Here is an 18,302-nt window from a genome sequence, read left to right on the forward strand (position 1 = left end):
GGATATGAAGGTCATTCTCTTCATGGTGATGTATCCTAAATAGGAGCACAAAGGTAGAACTGTACAATATCCTCCTTTGCATATTTGGGTATAATTCTACACACTGGCTATTCATTTAATGAGCTCTGCCCCCAAACAAGACACAATTTGGTTGGTCCGGATCGTCTGTTTCACAAATGTGGACCTCAAAGTACAGCTCAGTCGAGAATAATAGTCACAGGAGATTGGTGGCACCTTAATTGGGGAGGACGGGCTCATGGTAATGGCTGGAGTTGAATAGGTGGAATGGTATCAAATACATCAAACACATGTTTGATGCCATTTCATTTACTCAATTCCAGCCATTTTATTATGAGCCCTCAGCAGCCTCCTGAATAGAGTACAGAGTACAATACATTATAGTGTACTCAACTCTAGTGTGCTCTGTGTACTATACTGTATTGTGCTGAACTGTATACTACTTTGCTGTACTGTGCTGTCCAAACTTGTGAACCCAACTGTGGTTTGTGACTATTATGATTTCTATGTAACCAGTTCAATTGCGGAAATCCGATTTTTCTGAAATTTCGTTACCGATTTGGTAATGGGATTTAATGTTTGAATCACTTAATAATTCGTAAACAAAATTGATATCAGTAAAAACACTTATTAATTGATAGGTCTACCTTTACTTGTAGGTTCTGTGAACTTTCATTATCCGAACTTATGAGGGAGAGAAAATTAGAAAATATCGTGAAGATGTGTAGATTTTTGGTAATGGAATGTCAAGGCACAAGGCAATGTTTCTTAAACTTACAGAAGGCAGAAACATTTATTACAAACTGAATATAAGTGTTGATATTAGTTGGCAGTGGTCTTTACTTCAACATCGTTGTTTTGATGTATTTCTGATACCTTGTAAGACTTTTTCTGGTAGATGTTTTCTAGGACCCCTTTTCCATCTGTTTATCCAGAAATCAAAGCCTTTACTTATTCCTCATTTTTAGGATGGAAAACGGTCAATTTTTTATTTATTTTTATATGCCTTAATTTAAAAAAATGATATATATATATATATATACACTCTTAGCTTTCATTTGACACCAGATTTGATATGCTCCTATGAACTTCCCATGTTGTTGCTCATGGATCCTTCTACATGGAAATGACCAGAGTTCGATGTTGTGACCATCAGCTAGAAATATAGGCTGTTTGACTGTCTTTAATGCATTCTTGCTTCCTCCATTCCTTTAGTGAACCACTGATCTGTACATGATTGGATTAGAAACGAGATTTCCACACCTCCAAACCTATTGCCTTTCCCCCATTCAGCCATGTCAGATCAGTGATCACTTTCTAGGAGGATGCAATTTTGAAGGTTTGAGCAGACCCCTGTTCAGTTTCCATTTTGTAAAATTGTCTCATTCGTGTTACATTTCAGGGTGGTGTTTACTGGTGTGTTTGTTGGTCTGTTCCAAGTTTGTGTATTTGTAGCGGTGCGTTATTTTCAGGGTTGTGTTTTTTGTGGAATTCTCATTTCACACACTGGCTCATGCAGAAGAGCCCTCTCACACACACTAATCAGACGGTAATGGACAGCACCTGGTACTGGCAGACGTATCGCAACATGCAACCTGCACCACAGTGGGATTGACACACACACACACAGGACATTTTTCTCACAGGACAAATCTCATGTGACATTTTCTGTGTGAGCACACACACACTTCTTTACAAAATAGGACACAACATTTTGACATTGTCGTGATGTGAGCACAGTGCTTTGGGCTTTTAGTCATTGATTTCTCCTCTTCCCCAAATCCCCCTCTGGGTGTGACAAACCATACCACAAAGCATGCCCACAAAACCTTCTCAACTGTTCTGATTCTGGGAGGATCCATTGTGCTTCTCTTCCATTGTGGTTGGTGCAAACTCATTGTTGAGTGACATTAGCATTTAAGATAGAAAATTAGCATTTAAACTAGTTTAATACCCAAACCAGTTGATTATGTCTGCATCTGGTTATTTCTCCTAACCGACTGACTAATTAATTGTGAATAGTGTTGTGGAGCTCTTAGCTCGCATAACAAGCTGCTGGTATAGCTTCACCTCTCCACAATGTTAGAGACAGCAGCTAATGGGTTCACCAGTCTAAGAGAAGGCCATTAGAGGTTCTCATTGGAAATCGATGTCTTGTCCAGTCAGCGTTTTAGTCCACAGGAAAACGCTGTTTTAACCGACCGTGACACTCCATGATTCATACACTATTTTTCTGTTTTCATCTTTGTTCCTGGCTGTTTAGGGTGTTTGCCTTAGTGTCCATTTATGTCCATTGTAGATTGGACATTTTTACTGGGTCATGTTCCATCCCAAGGGTGCATATTCAGCTTCTAGGGGCTCAGCTAGAGAATGGATGGTTATTTTGTCTCGACGAGGATGCAAGTGTGGATGTTTGGTGTCCTAACGATGCTTACTGTTATGTCCACTATGCCTCATGATATACACCACTCAGTCCCTTCCTCTGAAGGGCGAGAGAGTGTGGCATTCCTCCGCTCAGCTTTCACATGCCACAGCCAGCTGGGGACGTTTTGTCACAGCACACCAAGGTACAGTAGCTGTTGAAGGTGAACCCTCAGCCTTTCTAGTGGACCTCCTGAGGAAAACAGCCAGAAAATGGAATCAGTCATTGATAAACTAACATGGTCATGAATTTGTACAGAACCACAATACCACACTATGTTCAGCCAAAATATTGTGGCAGAGAATATTAATAACCCTAGGCTATTGGTTATACTTTGGACACATCTTACACACTCAGGCTAACATTAACTGTCAATACAGCCAGAAGAGGACTGGCCACCCCTCATAGCCTGGTTCATCTCTAGGTTTCTTCCTAGGTTTTGGCCTTTCTAGGGAGTTTTTCCTAGCCACCGTGCTTCTACACCTGCATTGCTTGCTGTTTGGGGTTTTAGGCTGGGTTTCTGTACAGCACTTTGAGATATCAGCTGATGTAAGAAGGGCTATATAAATACATTTGATTTGATTTGAATACGAAAGGAAACTAGTTGAATCCCAGGGTTTTGAGGCGGTCATGTGACCACGGTCAATCAGTGAGTCAGTAAGTACTGTCTCTATTGCTCGTGTGGCCAGGCTGTACTCTGTATGTCCGGCTCTGAGCGCTGAGGTCCCTGGATGCGGCAGTGGACGTGGCTGGTTTTGATAACAAACAGTTGAGTTGGGGGGATTAAGCGATTATGTTTGATCACAGCACAATGGGCAGGCTCGAGCCGGGCCCCCTGCCAATTGCTGACGGACCAACTTCAGAACAATCACACACCCCAGCCAACCCCAATGGTTGTGCGTGTGTGTGTGTGTGCGTGAATAACTGGTGTGTGTTTGTGTGTCCAAAGTGTGTTTGTCGCATACACAGTTTAGCAAATGTTATAGCGGGTGCAGTGAAATGCTTGTGTTACTAGCTCCTAACAGTGCAGTAAAATGTCAAACAAGTACACAAATAACACTGTGTGCTTAAATGGGCTTAAATATGTGTGATAAAAGGGGGATGGGATAGTTGGAGCTTTGTGGGTGAGGCAGAGCTTCTATCTGCCTACTTTTTCAGTTAGGGGGAGGGGTAGAGATAGGTGGATTGTCAGTGTGGAAGAGGGGGAGAGCGATGGGAAGGGGAGAGTGGGGTTTGTAAAGCAGTTTCCTGCGGCGCATGCGTTGGCTGGCTGCCACTGTGTGTGTGTGTGTGTGTGTGTGTGTGTGTGTGTGTGTGTGTCAGGGAGAGAGAGAGATGGGGCGAGAGAGAGAGGAGAGTGTGTGAGTGTCTGGGTCCGTGGGTCTGTGTGTAAGCACTTTGACAGAGGGGTGCAGAGTGAGGGAGAGCGAGTGAGAGAGGGAGCGAAAGGGAGGGAAAGAAGGGGTTAAAGAAAAAAAGAGAGGACAGAAAAGTAGGGAGTAGCTCAAGGACTAGGTCTGACCACTTCATTCAACACCTCTGTGGATGTCTGTGGAACTTAAGGAAAAGCCATGTTCTGTCTGAAAGGTAGGACCAATCATGTGTGTGGAGCGGAAGATTAACTTAATGCAATCTGCGTGTGGAACTTTTCCATCCGAGTTCGGAGACAAAGGGAAGGTTTAACCCCATCTCTTTTCCGGACGGAAAACTTCTCTCCTTTCGGTCACAGCGGTTTCTTCTCCACATGTCTTCCTTTGTTTTCCTTTATACTGTAGGGAGTTTACTTTCTTTCCTTCTCTCTTTCTCTGTCATACTCTTTCTCCATCTCTTCCTATATAGAGGGAAGTGAGGAAGAGAAGTTGAGTAGATTCAAGTTGTAATGTATTAAAAGTGTTGCTTTGATCAGTTGTTAGATTTTTTTGTGAACATCTGTCTAGTGTGTCTGTTTAAACTTTAAAGGAAGTTTCAGCGCTGTCTCCTTTGGAATGTGTTGTGTGTGTGATCAGCATATGTGTGTTCAATATGTCTGAGTTAAGTAGAATGGAGGGTATTTTAAGCGCAGTGTGGACTGTGGAGTGTGTGTTCCTCTTTCACATTGGCAGCTGCCAGGGAGGGAGGGCAGCAGTTGCTGTAGTGCTGTCCTGTGCTGCAGAGTGGCGCCATGTGTTGGCCAGGCAGCGCTGGGCTCAGCCGGGCAGGGCAGAGCAGTAACAGAAAGGACAACACAAAAGCTCTACACTCACAGCTCTCTGCTATTCTCTCTAGATCTGTCTTTCTCTCTCTCTCCTTCATTCAGTGTTTTTTTTATACCTCTGTCTCATTCTCTAATTGATGTCTTTTGTATTATCGTTCTCCCTCTCGCACTTTTTTTTTTGTTGGTCAAATTTCTTTATTTTTTTTCTCTTTTACAGAAACACTGCCATAGCCAGAGGCAGGGCAGACATATATACAGGCATTGATTTGATTGGCAGTAGGCACTGGGTCATGTAAAAACTGGTCACGTTGGCAAACTAGTGACACCTCGGTTGGTACCTCCTCTGGCACATGGCCCAAACAGTTAAAGGTTTCTGGATGGCAGCGTCTGCCACCTCTGTATCTGAAGAGGCTGAGCTGTGATTGGCCGAGGTGGCAACAAGGTCACCATCATCTAATCCTGCTTTGATTTAGAATGTGAAGTACTCTTACACTGTCATGTCACAGAACCCCAATGTACAGACGTTATCAGTAGCACTGTACTGATTATCTATTCTACATCACCCGGCATCTCTTCCTCTTTTCCGTCTACTTGGACTGGCCCCACCAGTCTGGGTTTGAGGTAGCGGACTAAACTCTACTCCATGTTGAAGGAAGTTTCTGATTATCTTTCCCAATGGCGTGGAGCCGAGACCAGGCTTTGTGGAATTTAGTTGACTACATCGATTCACCCATGGTCAATACCTCATGATGTAAATCATAAAATGGCCATCTTTTACATATGTTTGTCCTCTGTAGTTGTGTGCCTTTGTTTCCTGAAATCCATACCTTTTCAATAAACATTCATCAAATAGAACCACTGAATGTTTGCTCATTGCTGTTGCTCTAAGATGGCAAATGTGCTCTCAGTGCAAATGTGCCAAATAAATCTCAACAAGGGAACAGTCGGTGGTTGTATTTGATTAACGTTTTCTTGAAAAAGTATGGATTTCAGCAAACAAAGAAAGGCACGCAACTACAGAGGACAAACATGGATACAAGGTGGGTGTTTCATAATTGTACGAATTGATGTAGTCGGAGATAGATTCCACAAAGCCTGGTCTCTGCTCCACACAGTTGGTGAATGTTCAGAGCCGTTTGGGTTGCCAGGTTAGAGCCCTATGGGTTGCCAGATTGAAGATGAGGGGTGTTTTGGGCTGTCGCCCTACATCTTTCCACCGCAGAGCAGGAGTAAAGCTGGTAATGTTAGTTAGAATGCGGTTATCTATCCTGACTTGACTTTACCCCTCAGTACCACGGTAAATCCCAGCTCTTTAATTTACTGTAAGCTCTTGGCATGTTATGGGGAATGGTTGGCTTCATAAGTCTGTATTTATCACATTACCTACCGTGTCTCATACAAATGTAATATGGTGGTTGTGTAGGGGTTAGGGGAATGGACTGGTGGCCAAGGAGTTGATGGGTTTTATGTTAGACCCCATCAGGCTGTTGTATCCTAGAATTGGACATTTACAGCGAGTAATCCAGAAGCTCCAGGTTGAGTATGAAACATGTATGCCTTGTAAAGTGAATCTAATTTCTTGTAGAACTAAGATGTCACCAGATGTTCCAATCCAGACGGTACTGAAGGCAAATGATTCTGGCGGCTCTGTCCAGGCTAGGACAACAAGTGAAACTAGATGAGACTAGCAGCTCTGTCCAGACTTGGACAACAAGTGAAACTAGGACCATATTGCTCTCTTCTCACCAATCCAGGCCTTTATTATGTGAACACATAATAAGGGGCTAGGGACTAGGGACCAAAAGGGAACTGGTCTGTGCTTGGTGTTGTTTTTAGTTGCCTTGACTAACATGTTATTAAATCTATCTATTTTACTTTGTTTGGGTGATGTTTCATTAATCCTGCTGATGTGGCGGTCTGGTGAGCGCAAAGAGAGGGCAGATGTTCCCAGTACAGTACAGATGCTGGGAAATCTCTCTCCTCTGCCCCTTCTGCCATGTGGGTTAAGCTGTCTAGTGGCTATTATGTAGGCAGGGAATAGTTAAGATGGCTTTTATGTAGGGATGCAAGATATATCGGAATCGGCCGATATTAGCTAAAAATGCCAACTTTGGCATCGGCTCTATGTATAGTTTAATGCCGATGTGCAAAACCGATGTCAAAGCTGACGTGCATACCTGTATGACGTAATGACACCATGAAAAATACAGCGCTATATGTGCAAAGCAGCATTCCTAACCTAGTCCACAATGTCTGCTGTGTGGATCTATTTTGAAGTTTCAAAGGAAGATAACAAAAAGGCCATATGCAACATTTGTGCTGCTATTATTTCCTGAGGGGAGAAAGTGAAATCTTTCAATACCACAGACCTATTTACTCATTTGAAAGAGCTTCACCCCCAGACGTTCAGCGAATACTTAGAACAAAAGCAGAAAAAAGTAAGCACACACTTCCAACAATTAAACAAGTTCATGTCGAGCAGTCATTTGAAAGAGTAAGAACATTTCAGCGAGACAACTCAAAGGCGAAATCCATTAACGGCAAAATGGATGATGTTGGCTTTCGCCGACTGGTCAAGCACTTCGAGCCCCGGTACACACTACCATGTCGGCGCTATTTTTCAGATGTTGCCCTACCGGAGTTACACACTTGTTGAAACGCACATCCATGAGCTACCTGCTATTAGCTTCTCGACTGACATTTGGATCAGCAATGTCAGCCCCATGAGCATGCTGAGTCTGACAGTACAGTGGGTCGACGAGGAAGAATTGCATGCTCAAGAATGTGCTGGTTTTCATACCGCTGCTGCCATTTGAGAACATGTTTGAATCTTGGAAAATCCCCAAGAACAAAGTACACACTGTGCTACGTGATAATGCACATAACATGACAGTCTTTGGAAGAATGCGGAGTCACCAGTTTGCCATGCGTGGCACACACGCTGCAACTGGCTGTGAACGAAGGCGTTTTGGCCCAACGCAGCATATCTGACACAGTGGCAACAGGTAGGAAGATAGTGGGTCATGTTAAACACTCACAGCTAGCATACAGCCGACTGCAAGCAATACAGGAGCAGCTTTGAGTGAAAACGATAGCAAGACGTTTCCACCAGATGGAACAGTACTTTTTACATGGAGAGCCTGCTGGAACAAAAACGAGTGCTTGGCATGTACGCAGCTGACTGAGTTACCTGCAACAGTCAGTACAAACCAGTGGACTCTCATTGAAAACATGAACACACTCCTAGCTCCATTCGAACAACTGACTCGAGAAATAAGCTCAACATCTGCATCTGCAGCAGACGTGATACCCACTGTCACGGCATTGAAGCGCCTGCTCAACTAAACTGCCCACACAGGGTTAAAACTTACAAAAGTACTCTACTAGAGGCTGTGAACAAGCGATTCGGTGGCGTTCTCTCTGACACTCTTTACTGTGTCGCCACCATGCTCAATGCTAGGTACAAGGACCGCTACTTCGATGCAGACAAGAAACAGGGTTTATGTGAAATGTTAGACACAGCTGGATAAGATAGAAATGGACACAGTGACAGTGCGCACCGAGGAAGAGGACCCACGACAGAAGAGGCCATGGACAGACAGAGCTAAAACTTCACTGCTTGACATGTATGATGAAATCCTGGTTGAGACTGAAACGACTGAACAACGAAACAGCACAGCAAGTAAGTGAAAGAAATAGGTTTTGATTATGTTTTACTGGTAATGGGGACATACGTAAATGCCAACAAAATAACTTTTTTGTGTGTGTGTTTCAACTATTTAACTGTACTAGAATGCTTAAATTTTAAATATCAGTATCGGGTATTTTGGCATGAAAATATTGGATATTGGTATCGGCCAAAAATGTCATATCAGTGCATCGCTAGTTTTATGCTACTATGGTTAGCCCGTTGTATTAGTGATCACAGCTTAGACATACACTGAGTGTACAAAACATTAAGAACACCTTCCTAATATTGAGTGGCACCCCCCTTTTGCCCTCAGAACAGACTCAATTCATCAGGGCATGCACTCTACAAGGTGTCAAGCGTTCTACAGGAATGCTGACCCATGTTGACTCCAGTACTTCCCACAGTTGTGTCAAGTTGACTGGATGTCCTTTGGGAGCTGGACCATTCTTGATACACACGGGAAACTGTTGAGCGTGAAAAACCCAGCAGCATTGCAGTTCTTGACACAAACCGGTGCGCCTGGCACCTACTACCATACCCCGTTCATAGGCACTTCAATCCTTTGTCTTGCCCATTTACCCTCTGAATGCCACACATACACAATCCATGTCTCAACCTGTCTTAGGCTTAAAAATCCTTCTTTAACCTGTCTCCTCTCCTTCATCTATACTGATTGAAGTGGATTTAAGAAGTGACATCAATAAGGGATCATAGCTTTCACCTGGATTCACCTGGTCAGTCTATGTTATAGAAAGAGCAGGTGTTCATATCTTTTGTACACTACATTTTTACAAATTAATTCAAATGTATAAGCTGAAATCTCTTCAGTCAATAAGGGAAAGGAAAGGGGGATACCTAGTCAGTTGTCCAACTAAATGTATTCAACTGAAATGTGTCTTCCGCATTTAACCCAACCCCTCTGAAGCTGAGAGGTGTTGGGGGCTTCCTTAATCGACATGCATGTCTTCAGGGAACAGTGGGTTACTGCCTTGCTCAGGGGCAGAACGACAGATTTTTTAACTTTGTCAGCTCGGAGATTCGATTCAGCAACCTTCCTGTTACTGGCCCAACGCTCTAACCACTAGTGTTCAACCTCTTTGTTATGGCAAGCCTAAATAAGTTCAGGAGTAAAAATGTGCATAACAAGTCACATAATAAGTTGCATGGACTCGCTCTGTGTGCAGTATTGATGTTTAACGTGATCTCATCTCTGTACCCCAGACATACAATTCTCTGTAGAGTCCCTCAGTCGAGCAGTGAATTTCAAACACAGATTCAATCACAAAGACAAGGGGGGTTTTCCAATCCCTTGCAAAGAAGGGCACCTATTGGTAGATGGGTTAAAAAAAAGCAGACATTGAATATCCCTTTGAGCATGGTGAAGCTATTAATTACACTTTGAATGGTGTATCAGTACACCCAGTTACTGCAAAGATGCAGGTGTAATTCCTAACCCAGTTGCCGGAGAGGAAGGAAACCGCTCAGGGATTTCACCATGAGGCCAATGGTGACTTTATAACAGTAACACAGTGTAATGGCTGTGACAGGAGAAAACTGAGGATGGATCAACAACATTGTAGTTACTCCACAATACTAACCTAAATGACAGAGTGGAAATAAGGAAGCCTGTACAGAATAACATTTTTCCTAAACATGTATCCTGTTTGCAATAAGGCACTAAAGTAAAACTGTAACATGTAGCAAATAAATTAACTTTATGTCCTGAATACAAAGTGTTATGTTTGGGGCAAATCAACACAACATTTTCAATACATTTTGCTTAAAATTCTAAAAACATGTTTTCACTTTGTCATTATGGGGAATTGTGTATAAATGGGTGAGGACATTTTTTTAATCAGTTTTGAATTCAGGCTGTAACACAACAAAATGTGCAGTAAGTCAAGAGGTATGAATATTTTCTGAAGGCACTGTACTTCATGATACAACTGTTGTTTTGGGTTTAGAGTAGATTGACTCTGCTGTAACTGAATTCTCTGTAGAAGTTGATGGTAGTGGGTTAGGTGTAGAGCAGTAGATAGATGGTTGTGTATGGAGATTCACGCCATGACTGATTACAGTGTGAAGCTCAAACAGTGTAAAGTCTGTCGACTTCTCCCTCTGGTGTCCATTGTGAATCTCAGGCATGTGTGTAGCAAACGTGTTATGGAGGTGTGTGTGTATGAGTGTGGGTGTGTGTAGGCAGGCATACATGTGCGAGTATGTTGATGGCATGTGTGCTATGCAGGTGTGTGTGGAAACGTATAATGATGAGCACATGCACAAGTTTGCTCATTGATATAAAGTAGCACGTTTGGAGATGGTCGTGTTTTACGTGAGAGTGTTTATGTGAGTGTGAATTCAAGCAATGTGTCTCTGAGTTCCATACACTCTTGGGATAGCTGGGGTCAGGTGTTGTCTCTCCATGTTAGTGGCTGGGTCCAGACCTATATATAACCTGTGATGGCATTTAACACCCTCATCACAGCCTGTATGAAGGACCAGGCCAGTCTGGTCCGTCATACAGGTTTTAGAGCTATTAGAGTTATTAGAGGGATGAGTTTTAGAGGATATGGGATGAGTTTTAGAGGATGAGGGATGTTTTAGAGGATGAGGGATGAGTTTTAGAGCTATTAGAGTGACCCTACGTGTTGATAGGCTTTGACTTTGCTTTTATTTAGCTTATTCACTTTCAGTTCACCTTTTAAGATGCTACAGAAAGCAGGTTAGACTACGGACGTGAAGTTCCAAAGACAATGGATGAGTTCTGTAGAACAAGTTCTCACTATGGATGAGTCCTGTAGACTACAAAGGAGTTCTGTTGACAAGCAGGAGTTCTAGATAATGGACGAGTTCTGTTGGCTACAGTTGGTTAGAGACAATGGCTAAGTTTTCCATAGTCCTCCTGTAGACAATGGATGGCGTTTTCCATAGTCCTCCTGTAGACAATGGATGGATTTGTTTCCTGTAGTCCTCCTGTAGACAATGAATGGAGTTTTTTTCTCTCGTAGTCCTCCTGTAGACAATGGATGGCGTTTTCCATAGTCCTCCTGTAGACATTGGATGGAGTAATTTTTCCCATAGTCCTCCTGTAGACAATGTAGACAATGGATGGAGTTTTTTTCCCCATAGTCCTCCTGTAGACAATGGATGGAGTTTTCCATAGTCCTCCTGTAGACAATGGATGAGTTTTGTTAGCCTGAGCTCCTTAGACAATAGCTGACTCTAACAGCGGATGATTGTTCAGACAAACAGAACACAGCATGCAGGTGTTTTCCCACTCTCCCTACCTTCAGCCCCCTGGGTCTCCCTGGAAACCATTGTCCCTTTTCTCTGAGCCTTCCGTAATATCCCCCTGTACAAACACACACAAAGGCACGCACGGGCCCACGCACGAGCACTTGCGCGCACACACACACACACACAGTGGATGAGCTCTTCCCAGTGTGGACCCAGCATGGGCATCAACAGCATTGTCTGGGAGGTGTCGTCCACACACACACACACACACACACACACACACACACACACACACACACACACACACACACCTCCTGACTGACTACCCATAATCCCCATTCAGAACCAGTGGGCTGTGAGAGCTCGGCCGCCCTGCATGTTGGGCCGGGGGGTTACCTACCCATGCAGTACTGAACCCTGACTGACTCACACACTGTCTGTCAGGGTGTCTGTCTGAGTGTGTGTGTGTGTGTGTCTGTCTGAGTGTGTGTGTGTGTCTGTCTGAGTGTGTGTGTGTGTGTCTGTCTGAGTGTGTGTGTGTGTGTGTGTCTGTCTGAGTGTGTGTGTCTGTCTGAGTGTGTGTGTCTGTCTGAGTGTGTGTGTCTGTCTGAGTGTGTGTGTCTGTCTGAGTGTGTGTGTCTGTCTGAGTGTGTGTGTCTGTCTGAGTGTGTGTGTGTCTGTCTGAGTGTGTGTGTCTGTCTGAGTGTGTGTGTGTCTGTCTGAGTGTGTGTGTCTGTCTGAGTGTGTGTGTGTGTCTGAGTGTGTGTGTGTCTGTCTGAGTGTGTGTGTCTGTCTGAGTGTGTGTGTGTCTGTCTGTGTGTGTGTGTCTGTCTGAGTGTGTGTGTCTGTCTGAGTGTGTGTGTGTGTGTCTGTCTGAGTGTGTGTGTGTGTCTGTCTGTGTGTGTGTGTGTCTGTCTGAGTGTGTGTGTGTGTCTGTGTGTGTGTGTGTCTGTGTGTGTCTGTGTGTGTGTGTGTCTGTCTGAGTGTGTGTGTGTGTCTGTCTGAGTGTGTGTGTGTGTCTGTCTGAGTGTGTGTGTGTGTCTGTCTGAGTGTGTGTGTGTGTCTGTCTGAGTGTGTGTGTGTGTGTGTCTGTCTGAGTGTGTGTGTGTGTGTCTGTCTGAGTGTGTGTGTGTGTGTCTGTCTGTCTGTCTGTCTGTCTGAGTGTGTGTGTGTCTGTCTGAGTGTGTGTGTCTGTCTGAGTGTGTGTGTGTCTGTCTGAGTGTGTGTGTGTGTGTCTGTCTGAGTGTGTGTGTGTGTGTCTGTCTGAGTGTGTGTGTGTGTCTGTCTGAGTGTGTGTGTGTGTGTGTGTCTGTCTGAGTGTGTGTGTGTCTGTCTGTCTGAGTGTGTGTGTGTGTCTGTCTGAGTGTGTGTGTGTGTGTCTGTCTGAGTGTGTGAGTGTGTCTGTCTGAGTGTGTGAGTGTGTCTGTCTGAGTGTGTGTGTGTGTCTGTCTGAGTGTGTGTGTGTCTGTCTGAGTGTGTGTGTGTGTGTCTGTCTGAGTGTGTGTGTGTGTGTCTGTCTGTCTGTCTGTCTGAGTGTGTGTCTGTCTGAGTGTCTGTCTGTCTGAGTGTGTGTCTGTCTGTCTGTCTGTCTGTCTGTCTGTCTGTCTGTCTGTCTGAGTGTGTGTGTGTCTGAGTGTGTGTGTCTCTGTCTGTCTCTCTGTCTGTCTGAGTGTGTGTCTGTCTGAGTGTGTGTGTGTGTGTGTGTGTGTGTGTGTGTGTGTGTGTGTGTGTGCCTGTCAGTTTGAACCCCCCACTGTTTAGTTAGTTCTGTCAAAGGCAAGGCTGCTAATGTGTCTGTGTGTTAGTCCAAGCGACCCCTATTGTGCTGATGCTACCACTAATGTATGTGTGAGTGTGTCCACTGTCCGCATCACTCTATACCCCCCGCTGGGGATGTGAAAATGTTGAACCTAATGCACACAGAGAGAGTGATTGTGTATCTCTCAGATACGTAGCTATATGACCGAGGGAGGAAGTATGTTTTCCAACACCCCTCTGTGTTGATGAAACTGTGTATGTGTTTGTACTGTACTTGTATGGTTTAGAATGGGAACCGAGGGAGGGGTTAAGTACACAGTCAGATGTGCATGTGTTTAAAGCCCTTTGGCCTGCCTGCATTGCGTGTGTGGGTTTGGTGTTTGGCTGTATTAGTATTAGTGTTAGTGTTGTCAGTGTGGCTTCGCTATGGAAATGATAACCTCTGTTAAAGGCTCTGTGAACCCGGCTATCTGCTGTATCTTTGGCAGGGCACAGACTGACCCTACTTCCAAATGGTATTTGACCTTTATCCATCGTTTCACTCCTCTATATTTGTTACTGTTCAGTCTGCTTGTTTGTGTGTCTTTACAAGCTAATCAGATCCTTTGACAATGTAAGAATACTGGTTTCCTGTTCAGTGTCCTAGAGCTAGAACCATGTCTGTCTGTCTGTCTGTCTGTCTGTCTGTCTGTCTGTCTGTCTGTCTGTCTGTCTGTCTGTCTGTCTGTCTGTCTGTCTGTCTGTCTGTCTGTCTGTCTGTCTGTCTGTCTGTCTGTCTGTCTGTCTGTCTGTCTGTCTGTCTGTCTGTCTGTCTGTCTGTCTGTCTGTCTGTCTGTCTGTCTGTCTGTCTGTCTGTCTGTCTGTCTGTCTGTCTGTCTGTCTGTCTGTCTGTCTGTCTGTCTGTCTGTCTGTCTGTCTGTCTGTCTGTCTGTCTGTCTGTCTGTCTGTCTGTCTGTCTGTCTGTCTGTCTGTCTGTCTGTCTGTCTGTCTGTCTGTCTGTCTGTCTGTCTGTCTGTCTGTGTCTTCTCAGAATCAGAACCTCACCTCAGCCTTACTTTACTGTACCTTATAAAGACAGACAGAGGTACTGTCGGGAGTGCCCAGTAAACACTCTGTTAGATGAGGTTATAGTGGAGTTACTTTCAGTGGGAGTCTGATTTCTCTACCACAGTATTCCATACATGGATCCTTGAAGTGACGATGTGATATTGTACCACTAGATGGAGCTGCTATGTGGTGTTTGTTTTTTCTCATTTAGTTACTACTGTGAATCCCTCCCTTCCTCTGCATTTCTGTTTCTATCTGCCGTTTCCTTTTCTGCCTTGCATCAGTTCAGGGTTGTCAGTAGTCTTTTTGAAGAGGCTCTACCCGCAACATTTTGGTGTGTGTGTGTGTGCATGCGTTTGTCTATGCTTTTATATGTTTTATAATCTGCCTAGTCATCATTGTTGTGGTGTAAATGAAATAAAGCATGTGTGTTTCCCTGGCTAAACATTCTATCTCCTCTCCCCCTCTGCTGGTCAGCAGCTCTGTCACTGCTCTAAGCTCCAATGCCCCCAACAATCTGATTAGTGATGATTGATCCATATGATACACACAGCTCTATATGTAGTGGCCTAGTCTAGAATAACACACAGCTCTATATGTAGTGGCCTAGTCTAGAATAACACACAGCTCTATATGTAGTGGCCTAGTCTAGAATAACACACAGCTCTATATGTAGTGGCCTAGTCTAGAATAACACACAGCTCTATATGTAGTGGCCTAGTCTAGAATAACACACAGCTCTATATGTAGTGGCCTAGTCTAGAATAACACACAGCTCTATATGTAGTGGCCTAGTCTAGAATAACACACAGCTCTATATGTAGTGGTCTAGTCTAGAATAACACACAGCTCTATATGTAGTGGTCTAGTCTAGAATAACACACAGCTCTATATGTAGTGGTCTAGTCTAGAATAACACACAGCTCTATATGTAGTGGTCTAGTCTAGAATAACACACAGCTCTATATGTAGTGGTCTAGTCTAGAATAACACACAGCTCTATATGTAGTGGTCTAGTCTAGAATAACACACAGCTCTATATGTAGTGGCCTAGTCTAGAATAACACACAGCTCTATATGTAGTGGCCTAGTCTAGAATAACACACAGCTCTATATGTAGTGGCCTAGTCTAGAATAACACACAGCTCTATATGTAGTGGCCTAGTCTAGAATAACACACAGCTCTATATGTAGTGGCCTAGTCTAGAATAACACACAGCTCTATATGTAGTGGTCTAGTCTAGAATAACACACAGCTCTATATGTAGTGGTCTAGTCTAGAATAACACACAGCTCTATATGTAGTGGCCTAGTCTAGAATAACACACAGCTCTATATGTAGTGGCCTAGTCTAGAATAACACACAGCTCTATATGTAGTGGCCTAGTCTAGAATAACACACAGCTCTATATGTAGTGGTCTAGTCTAGAATAACACACAGCTCTATATAGTTGCACCGTTGTTGCAGAAGAGGCGAAACCTTTAACTGTTGTCTAGATGTGTCTGTGTGTCTCTTTGTCTGTTTCTGTCCATTTTTGTCGGTGTTTTGTCTGGTTCTATTTGCATCCTCCAGGTCACACCTGTAATGACTGGCAGTTGTCATCTGAGGTGCCACACGCTGGCAGGCTGACCATTACACCAGGGTTAATTAGCAGCAGGATGGCGTCCATCTGTAGTGCTCTCCGTGTCTGCTGTCTCTGTAAAGGGACTAGGACTGGATAATCTGGAATTACAGATTAGACCTATAAAGGAGAGGAGGAGGGGGGAGAGGAGGAGAGGCCAAGGGGCAAAGCTGATGGTCAGTTGGAGAGAGAGAAGAAAAGGAGGGGAAGAAACTCACCTCACGATACTCATCCTACACACACTTTGTGCTGGAGAGTTGCTACTCACCTATTCACCAGAGGTATCTCTTTCCATCATCTCTTGCATCTGTTCTAGAGGGTGTCTCCGTCCCACATCCAACCTGACTGTGTTTGAGAGAGAGAGTCTTGAGTTCTACACACTTCGTTGGAGTATTGAATACCAGTGAGGAGCGTTTTGGAGAAAGTCAAAATTGTGACGTGAGAAGAACCATATTGTAACCTCAGCTATTTCCTGCTGGGGGGTGGAGACCTTTGTTTAAACACTTTTACACATCCTCAGAATATCTCACCACATTTCTCCTGGTCTTTTTAGAATTGGAATCCAACTTTTTTCTTTCTCAAACCCAAACTTCCTACTTTGGGTTTTTGCTAAATCGGATTTGGTGTTGATGTTTTTGAGGTGTGCTGGATTTTGGAAGATTCACCGTATTTGTTTTGGAAATAGAGCTTGTAATCTGACACTGCATATTCCTCCCTTTTGTCAGGCAAATCAATGCAAGTCAATAGAAGCCCCTGAGAGAGGGAAAGAAAGACAGAACAAAAAGAGAGGAGGAGAGTGGGAGGGGGAGTGGCTGCCTTTTGGAGATTGTGGTCTGGAGGGAGGCGAGTGTCCCCTGCGGGTTGCAAAAACTTAAAGCCATGAAAACCAGCCCCTCCCATCCCTTCATCCTTCCTGGGGAGAGGGGGGGGTGAGAGAAGGGGGAGTCCTATTGAGGGTCTAGGGGCTAGAGAGAGAAAATAGGAGGGCGACACACACAAGCCCCTGTCCCAAGTGGGAGGGCCGAGAGGGGGGCTCGAGGGTCTTAGAGACAGAGAGAGGATGATCGCATATGTGCAGTGCCTCTCCTCCAAGCCGGTGGTCAGCTGCTGGCACAAGGCCGCCTGCTATGAGGACTCGGCAGGGAAGAAGGCTTTCCACACCACCTCTGAGATGGGCAACAACCTACCAGTCCAGCCCCATGCTTCAGGGCCCATCCGTAGGCCTGAGGGCAGCCTGCGACGCCGCCTGCTCTCCACCAAGGTCCACCAGAGACAGGACTCTCTGTGGACGCCCAAACCGGGACTGCTAGGACCCGAGACCAAGGGCTCCTTGGGACACACACACACCTACCAGGACAGCCAAGGGAGAACTTCTCACCAAGGTAGAACAGAGCACACTACTCAGACTGGAGTCAGTCGGCTTTAGAATGAGGGTTTTACTGGTTGTTGTGTGACAGAGACAGTAGTGTTTTGTTGGGTTCAGGCTGTTGTGTGCTGTTGAGACACACGTGGCTGGAACTGTTGGACTGCAATGGTAGATTAAACTGCTCTTCTGCCTCTATGGACTGGTCTCTGGGCTTTAGAGTGACTGTTTTTCTAGTCAGTCCTGGCAGGAGGAGTCGCTGGGGCTTTGGACTTGTCTATAGTGCTTTGCTTTATATTCTAATCTATACTATAGTGTGAATGCAGTGTTTCCCCTATATTCCACCGCTGCTAAATCATTGCTGCCACTCCAAAAAATTGGGATGATAAAAAAAATTCAGCGTAAACTTAAACTACTAAAACCAGATATAAAGTATGTAGAAAATATTGTAGAATTATATATTTTTAATAAGAGAGAACTAACAATCACCAAAATAAAAACTAGACTGTTATGGAGAATCCACAATTCCAAAAAGTTTATATTCCCCCAAAGAAATTGTCACTCAGATAGCATAAGCCATTGCAAAATGTGTAGAAATTATATTTAAAACTGCACATTTTCTCTCAGCCCCATAGCTAAATGTGTACAATTGCAGGAAATTAGCTTTAAAACAGCAACATTTTGTTTCTGCGGCCAAGAGAAGGGCCTCTAAAATGTTGGGTCGGAGACCGCCCATTGGCCACGCCCACTTCTACAACCCCTCCCCATACCCTACGCTAACTTTGCCACCGCTGCTGAAAAAAATCCTGGGGGAAACACTGGAATGCTCATTGTGGCTTTGCTGCAGACAGAGACAAATCTGTTGTTGTGACCAGACCTTGGCAGTAATGTTGTTTTAGACTATCCTGTTTGAACAGTGTTAGTGTGTTTCTATGTGAGACATGTGGTAC

General features: G+C 44.4%; 1 protein-coding gene across 9 annotated transcripts in view; it reads left to right on the forward strand.

The window, feature by feature from the left end:
• The window catches only part of nhsl1b (NHS-like 1b), a 169,076-nt gene that overhangs the window by 97,548 nt on the left and 53,226 nt on the right, over positions 1-18,302 (forward strand). The window contains exon 1 of one of the 9 annotated variants that reach the window (XM_045720940.2): positions 3,790-4,027. The exons of 7 other annotated variants lie outside the window; for them this stretch is intronic. In XM_045720940.2, coding sequence (XP_045576896.1) covers positions 4,012-4,027 — 16 coding nt within the window. In that variant the 5' untranslated portion in view covers positions 3,790-4,011. Of the gene's footprint in view, positions 1-3,789; positions 4,028-16,987; positions 17,372-18,302 lie in introns of those variants that run through there. One more of the 9 variants, XM_045720936.2, reaches the window with a different exon arrangement.

Source organism: Salmo salar, chromosome 06 (assembly GCF_965601325.2).
Source record: "Salmo salar chromosome 06, fSalSal1, whole genome shotgun sequence".
In the NCBI taxonomy this organism is placed as follows: domain Eukaryota; kingdom Metazoa; phylum Chordata; class Actinopteri; order Salmoniformes; family Salmonidae; genus Salmo; species Salmo salar.